Raw genomic sequence first — 8,816 nt, 5'->3', positions numbered from 1 at the left:
CTCTCTCTGTCTCTCCCTCTCCATCTCTTTCTTTCTCCCACACTCTCTCTCTCGCTCTCTCTATCTTTCTCTCTCCATCTCTCTCTTTCTCCCACTCTCTCACACATCTCCTAGCACCTGCCCCCACGTCTACCCCCCGGCGTCTTGCGGTATTGTTTTGAATAATGATTTCTGAAACCCTCCCACACACATGGTCACATGGCTGAGTTCACTTGACAGATTGTCATCAGAATACAGTAATGGGATTTTTTTTTAAACCAAGCATCTGGTTTGGTCCCAGCTGCAGGGGAGAGATTGACAACACTTAGGAGGGAGATGTTGAGTAATGGGAGGCTCGGACTAGAGGTGGAATAGAAGTGTAGTCTCAAAACAGATGACTAGTGACTTACTCCATAAGAGCTAAAGAGATCAGAGTTCTGATTGTTTGACGTGTAAAATACAAAGGAATTTTTTACTTGTCAGTATAGGATCTCTTAAAAGATGAAGGTGTCTGATGATTATAAGAACAGTACATTCTCAAGTGACAAATATTTACGTCTTTCTCTCCCAGGTGCTCCAGTGGATGTGAGGGAATGCAGATTCCCCGGTCATCCCAGAGGAGGAGTGAGCTCGCGTGTAGGAACCCCTTCCACTACTGATCCCATTCCTCCACCACTCCCCCCTCCACCCCTCCCTCCCCCTCCCCCCCCCCCCCCCCCCCCCCCCCCCCCCCCCCCCCCCCCCCCCCCCCCCCCCCCCCCCCCCCCCCCCCCCCCCCCCCCCCCCCCCCCCCCCCCCCCCCCCCCCCCCCCCCCCCCCCCCCCCCCCCCCCCCCCCTCCCTCCCTACCTCCCTCCACCCCTACCTCCCTCCACCCCTCCCTCCCTCGCTCCCTCAATCTCTGATGGCTCTATGGGGCTTCCTCAGTGTCAGCCTGCACTGCTGGGTCTGGCTCTGGGCCGGGGCCCCTATCTCGACCAGCTTGCCCCACGACCGCCCCGGAGGGCCCCTGGACTGGCTGCTGTCCGACAAGGGCCCCTTCCACCACWCCCAGGAGTACACAGACTTCGTTGAGAGGAACCGGCAGGGCTTCTCCACCCGCTACAAGATATACCGGTGAGTTGTATAGCAGGGCTTGTACATGGGGCAGTCTTCCCAAACTCAGTCCTCAGGCCCTAACACTACACAGCTTATTCAAATGATCCAAGCTTGATGATTAGTTGATTATTTGAATCAGCTGTGTAGTGCTAGGGCAAAAACCAAGGAGTCCCGAGGACTAAGTTTAGGAAACCCTGACGTAGGGGTGGTTTACAGGTAAACAGGTGAGTCTCATAGCAGTGCTCTCTTCAGAGATATATAGGAGAATCAGACCACAAGTAGTCCATATTAGGTATAGGGAGAATCAATAGTTAGATGGACAGATTAGACTGCCTACCAACGTGTTAGTACACCAAAGCAGGCTGAATGTTATATCCACTGTCAAATTGCTAAAGCACGTTCAGTCTCATGTGGGGTTTAAAGTCGTGAAGTAAATACCACTGGAAGGAAAGCCTTGAAAAGAGATGTGGAAAGTTCTCACCCCATCTAGGATAGTCTAGTAGTGGAATCTTTATTGAATTAAAGGAACTGCAAAACTAAGGTTAAGTAAATAAATGGCCTTCGAGGTGAAGAGGTTAACTTAAATGTTTAAGTTTGGCACCTACTTGGGTAGCTATTGTGGTTATTTCATAATCAATTAATCTACTATTGTCGCTGTTTTGTATCTACAGTATGTACCTAGGCACCAACATAGTATAAGTATTGTTGGTAAATAGTACAGTTAAATTATTTGAGTGTATCAAGGTAATTACAAGCAAATGGCCATATGCATATTCTGATATCTGTTCAGGTAAAATATGTTGATTACTGTAGTGTAGGGGGAAAAACGTATGATTTGTCATAACGTTGAACACATTTTCACATATTGGCTCGTGATATAAAATTAGTGGAAAGTGTGTCATATATCCTGTCCGTCGTGAGTTGGAAAGGTATTGAACATGGACCGGGAAACCGCAGACGGGCCTCTGACTTCTATGGATTTGTGCTGGGTGTTTTATGGGCTAAGGTGATCTGCTTCCCGCGTTAAAGTGTTTTAATATTTCTCCTCTGGCTAGTGCAGGCCCATCACAGCTCTCGGGACTGAGCTTCATTGGCGGTAAGATTAATAGTCTTATCATGTGGCCAAGTGATTAGTGGGCTCTTAATAGTTATTACTCTGCATTATCACACCATCCCCTGAGAGTCTACTGTCAGCTGCAAGGTTGTGTCTGAGGCACGCTAGATTACAACCAACCCTTGATTAACAGTAATATTATTAAAGCCCTTTCGTTGGCTGGTAGAAATGCTGAGCACTGTATTTTATGTCGGCTGTGTTTTTTTTCTTTCATAAACCAGGTTTCCATCCAACCTCTTAATGTGAGTAAAGTACATGTCACGACAGGCCTGACGAAAACAGTAAACCTTCTAATGTCTACAAAACAAAATACGCTTGACAAGGTGGGATCTTTTTGTGTCTGTAAAATTAATGATGCGCAAATATTATGCGCAAATATTTATATAATAACCATCATATCGAAGTAAACTTGGAGTCACGCAATGATATGGTGATATGTGTTGTGGTCCTACTAATACGACTCCGGAAAGCATGGATTTTATTAGTCTACAGTCGAAATACGTTATGATGAACTTCACAGGGTGGTGAAAGTGCACGGTGACGGGCTTGATGCAACTTTCCAATAAATATCGAGGGTCTTATTCTGTTGACATGATGTTCGATGCTTAATAATCTTGCTTTTGTCCGTAATAGGAATCTCGCAGACAGAATCTGTGCACTGTCGGCGAACTGTTGGCAAGAGCGCACATGCAAATACCAGAGTGGGGACATTCTTTATAACGCAAAATGTGTAGTGATAAGACAATCAGTCTAGTTTGTTATCAGTACATAAAAACGCAAAGTAATTGATGTCATCATGCACAACTTTTTATCGGCAACAAGTCATTTTGATGGAAACATATTACCTCTGGTGGGAAAATGTGCATATTTTTTTTAATGCAGGTTTTACAATATCGCAAATTGGATGTTAACATAGCAAATTACTAATTGGTATTAATCGACCAGACAAAATTTGTGCTGAGATGACAACTGCTAATTGGGACATCATAGACAGATAATCACTTGATTATATTTCTATGGGGGAATATAGGGATAATTCAAGGTAATTGTATCTGTTACAGACTTTGGTCTCTTAACAGTATCTTACATAAGGACTGCATCAAGTTATACAATGTTCCCTTAAAATCAACAGCTTTAATGGTACAAGGCGACAGCCTACTCGGAACAGATGTCCACTCAATGTCTATTCCACATTGGTTCAACCTAATTCCATTGAAATGACAAGAAAACAACATTGATTCAACCAGTGTGTGCCCAGGAGGAAACTATACTGCAGGTTTTTACAGTAGGAGGAAAGGTGGTAAATTAATCCAGCGTGCCTTTAGTTGTCAAACAGATTGTTACTGATATCTGTTCTCAAACTTCCCCAGGTGATCTCAACACATCAACAATGGTTCCCAGTGGCAAAACTACTATCTATAAAAAGCTATCACATAGAATATAATCCTGTAGAATTGCTTTGCCAGACAACTTTGGCTTTACTGTGGCATTGTGTGGTGGCCATTTTGTATTAAAGTGCATGCAGGTGGTACTAATTGTCTCTGTCTCTTTTAATATGAGAAGTTATTGTGGCATACTCACATGCATATATCCAATATGTCCACTCTGTTGCCAATTCCCAGTGACAGCAGCATAGCCAAACAGTCCACCACACAGTTTGTTTGTTTAAATTACCTCTCATATCTGACAATCTATTCCCTATCCCGTAACACATAATTTCACAGAAAAACAGACATGCAGAGATAGAAAGTGACATTATTTGCTCCTGCAGAGTTTTGGATCTCTGCTAAATTCTCATAATCTTCACTGACAGAGAGAAGATGAATTACCGCAAGTGGGTGCTTCTAGTTACAGTGGCTGTGTGTTACTATGCCATCATTGCAGTAATGAAATTGCACCATCTCATCCCTCTTTCAATTTTCCACCTCTCTTCTTGATTGAATTTGAAAGAATTTTAATGGGTCCTCCAACAGGAAATGGAGGCTGCTTTCCTGTTTGGGTAATCACTCATTGTTTTGGCGAATGCAACAGCTTTTCCCTCAGTCAACATGCGTAGAGACGGGGTTCCGCTGCACCACCAGTCCTAGGCAACCATTGCCAAGTGACAGTTGCCGTAGACAGCAGGGTGTAGGAAATTGTAGGCTACACTTGTGTAGCTCTTGTATTTTTTGACATATTGCATTTGAGAAACGTAAGTGAGTGTTGGTTCCAAATCGCATAGAGAAGTTCACAGTATGAATGCCGTATTTCTGTACAGCTGCAATGCATCAAATTTGAGAATGTCTTTTGGAAACCTTGAAAAGACCTTGATCTGTGTTAGTGGCCTTCTTATTTCATACCCAGAGAAAAGCAATGTATCCCAATTCTCTGAAATCTCCACTAGGAGAAATAGTCCAAAAGAGAGATGTGTGAAAATGAATGATATCTCAAATGAAACCAAGGTAGCTACGTACAGCAGTGGAGGCTGCTGAGGGGAGGACGGCTCATAATCATTCTGGAATGGAGCAAATTGAATGGCATCAGACACATGGAAACCATGTGTTTGATGTATTTGATAACGTTCCACTTATTCTGCTCCAGCCATTACCACGAGCCTGCCCTCCCCAATTAAGCTGCCACCACCTTCCGTGACGTACAGTACAGTGATGAGAGACAGATAAGAAGAATAACTGCATGGTGTAGTCTAAGGAAAGACTGCAGAACCCCAAAAACTGCTCCATGGTAAAATCCATTTAATTTCAACCCACTCCTTGTTGGATGTAGCATTAGCCCTATGGGGGGTTTAAGATAAGACAAGTCCAGCTTATCACAGTCAACGATAACTGGAGAAACCAACGACAGAATGATTTTGAGAATCCACTTTCCTTACCTGTTCCCTTACTCTCTCCTCTCTCCCTCCTCTCTTGATCCTCTCTCGCTCTTCTCTCTTTCTCGCTCCTCTCACTCTCCTCTCTCTCTCCTATTTCCTCTCTCTCTCCTCTCTTGCTCCTTTCTCACTTCTTACATGCAATGCCTTTGAACTGCCGAATCTCAGCTCTCACATAGCAAAGCAAGATATAACTGGTGAGGAATGCTATGGTGGCCCAGTTGAAGAGGTAATTTATATGTATGGAGTGAAAAGAGGTCAGGATTAATGGTTATGTTTGGTGTAACTGACCGACAAATTACTCAAGGGACATGTCTAAAAGTAGAAGTATGTGGGTGTGCATACATTCATTAAGCTGTATGTTTCATGTATTGATTTGAGAAAGCTTTCCCATAAGTGGATTAGGCATGCTAACATCACACAAATTAAACTAATTGCTATATTTTCACTACCTGTATGAGAGTAGACATGAAAGTATTTTACAATTTTCCACATTGCCCCATATGATCCTTAAGAAGAGGCTTTTCATCATTACTCCTGCTTTAATGTGATATATCTCCTATCAAAAGGCCACGCCCCCTCCATCCATCACCTACAGCACAGGTTGGCGAACCTATTCTGATTACAGCAGACAAGCATCCAATTCACAGCGCAGTGCATCATTTAGTAATAACTTGCACCTGTGAGGTTAGTTAGGGAGTGTGTGTGTGTGTTTGTATGTGTGTGTGTTGGAGAAGAGAGAAATAAATATAGCGATAGGAGACAGAAAGAGAAACAGAGAGAGAGACAGACAGAAAGAGAGAGAAAGAGAGACATAGTGAGATCTAGAGAGAAAGCGAAACAGACAGACAGACAGACAGACAGACAGACCAGACAGACAACAGACAGACAGACAGACAGACGAAGACAGACAGACAGACACGGGCAGACAGACAACACAGACAGACAGGACAGAACAGACAGACAGACAGACAGACAGAAACAGACAGACAGACAGACAGACAGACAGACAGACAGACAGACAGACAGACAGACAGACGCAGACAGACAGGCAGACCAGAACAGACAGACAGACAGCAAAGGAGAAAAAAACAGCAAGAAGAAAAGGCTTTCTATATCCAGCATCAGGATGTAAAATATTGCACATCATTTCTTCTACATTACATTGCTTCTACTGTAGCCTCAGCTAACTGACACAGACAGAGCATGTTCATTTCGACCTCCCTCACAGAAATATTTTATCTGAACCTGTCAGAGCCACAATTTAAAACTGAACCCGTGTTAAGATACTGTAATTATTTAAACACAGGGGATTAACGCCAAACAAAGTCTTTTCAAGCGTAACAATGCTCCCATCTTTAAGGCTGCATACAGAATAACTTAGTAATGTTTGTAAATGTAAACAGAAGATGTCAAAGCTACAGACGCTGATGCGAAATCAGAACTTTACAGCTGCCTCTAGCATTCCTTTCCTTCGGTCGCTTTCACTTTCTTTCCTTCATTTAGTTGTTTGAGTGTCAGAGATCCGCCGATAGTCTAATGGTTTCTCTGTCAACTGCACATTTTGAATTATGATGTGGTTTATTAAGGAGAGCACCTGTCAGCTGCAGGCTTTGGAGCATTCTCCCCCAGCTACAATCATCTTCCATGGTACCTTGCTTTGATCTCTCTGTCCATTCTCTCTCCTCTCTCTCTATCTCTCTCTCTCTCTCTCTCTCTCTCTCTCTCTCGCTCTCTCATCTCTCCATCAGAACTTAAAGCTAAGGATGCAGTGAGGCATTGCGGTTGATAGCTGCCACCATAGACTCACCTCTCCCCTACCCTTCTGCAGACAGACAGGACAGACCGACAGAAAACCATTAATACCATCACATCATTAGTGAGCCTTATTTACCAAACAGTTTCAAGGACATTTTAAAGTCTTCTTCTTTCCAGAGAGTTTGGGAGATGGAAGGTGAACAACCTGGCTGTGGAGAGGAGAGACTTCCTGGAGTCGCCGTTGCCCCTGACACCAGAGTTCATCCGTAACATCCGTCTCCTGGGTCGGAGACCCACCACCCAACTCATCACTGACAACCTGATCAGGAAGTATGGAACACACTTCCTGCTGTCGGCCACGCTGGGAGGTAAACACACCACTATGTCTGAAATGGCACACTATTCCCTATATAGTGTTTGATCAGGGGATTCTGTGGGAATGAGGAAGTAGGTCAGGAGCAGGAACCCTGGTGCTGGAGTGCCGCTGGAAGACGAGGTTTGTGGAATTTAGTCAATCACTGAACTGATCAGGTGTGCTGCCTACCTGGAACAAAATCCTACAGTACCTGCAGCACTCGAGGAACATGGTTGCTTATACCCCTGGAGTAGGTAGTAGTAGTTGACCCCTATTCACTGATACAGGGTCATATTTTTTAATCCCCCTAATGGTTAGGAAAGAGGGGAACGGTATTCTAATAATCTGTCAGTTTTCTGTGTTTGTAAAGTCCCAATAACACCAAAAAGCTAATGAGGGCAGGACATGTACATGCCTTCTATGCCAATATTGGTATAGCAGCCTATATGAATTCAGTGGAAGACTTTTCTTGAATAGATTTTTGTCTACATAATGAACGCCCATGTAAAAATCTCACTACACGTACATGTACTGCAGTGCTTTTGATAGTTATGTGGACAACGCCGTGAGGGTGGTTGCTCTTTACAGGAGAGAAGCTTATTTCAGCTACAAAGCCTTGTGCATGTCGGGGAAACCAAGGGAATGGGTTTCCTGTTGGAAAGTAACACTTGTCGATTACCTCAGCCGGGCTCCTGGAAAGGTCGTAGTTGTGAGTGGCCACGCACACACACACACACACACACACACACACACACACACACACACACACACACACACACACACACACACACACACACACACACACACACACAGCTGCACTGGCTGACGCGATGCAACCTCTATGCCCTGGCCACACAACCCAGAGCAGTTCTGCTATAAGTGAGAGCGAAATGAGGCGCTGCTTGCTTGGCCATGAGGCCAAGAGATGCTGCTGCTGGCTGCTGAATGGGCGTTATAAAATGGATTGCCTGTCCGTGCTTCCTGGAACACATTGAGACTTCATGAAATAAAATGAATAAATTACATAGGGATTTAAGGGCACCTTCTGCAGCAGAGGAAGAAGAACACAAAACAACAGACACCATTGAATATGATATGATGCCCTCCTTTAGGTGCAATCTGGATGCTATATTTGTTCCAATTTCTACCAAAATAGCACCATGCGGTAATAGTCATAATACCTGGCAGTGAATAATACACTATATTATTCCTATTGATTGCCATACTACTGGGTTTAGCTGGGCTAGCTGTTATTATGTAGTTCAGAGACAAATCTAAATAATGTCAACTACATTTTGTATAGAACTGTTAAAAAACCATGTTAGCCAGCGAACGTTCTCCCAATAGTTTTGAAAAAAAGCCTGTTTAAACAGCCGTCAGCAAACATTGTCGTAACGCCATTCTTGTGTTTGCAGGGAAGAGGCCTTAACCATATTTGTGGACAAGAGAAAGCTGAGCTAAGAAGCGGAGGTGAGCGAATACTCTGCTCTGGCCAACTCGTTCCAGCGTATCTCTGGAGGCTCTGCACCAGCTGGGCTGCCCACCACATCATAGCAACAGCAAGTGACACCACTCCGCAAGCTGCACCACATCCAGATAGCATCCACAGCCATTAAGGTAAACCTACAAGCTCACCACATCCAGATA

At 44.1% G+C, this 8,816-nt stretch overlaps 1 protein-coding gene across 1 annotated transcript in view; it reads left to right on the top strand.

Annotated features, from left to right (window-relative positions):
- The first annotated feature begins 787 nt into the window (after window positions 1-787).
- The window catches only part of LOC111976100 (BMP/retinoic acid-inducible neural-specific protein 3-like), a 43,568-nt gene continuing 35,539 nt past the window's right edge, over window positions 788-8,816 (top strand). The window contains 3 exon segments of the mRNA XM_024004846.2: window positions 788-1,094; window positions 6,992-7,198; window positions 8,585-8,786. Coding sequence (XP_023860614.1) covers window positions 883-1,094; window positions 6,992-7,198; window positions 8,585-8,786 — 621 coding nt within the window. The 5' untranslated portion in view covers window positions 788-882.

The sequence above is a fragment of the Salvelinus sp. IW2-2015 genome, linkage group LG16 (genome assembly GCF_002910315.2).
Source record: "Salvelinus sp. IW2-2015 linkage group LG16, ASM291031v2, whole genome shotgun sequence".
Taxonomy (NCBI): Eukaryota; Metazoa; Chordata; class Actinopteri; order Salmoniformes; family Salmonidae; genus Salvelinus; species Salvelinus sp. IW2-2015.
Note: the sequence above shows the minus strand (reverse complement) of the source record. Positions and strands in the feature narration are given on the sequence as shown.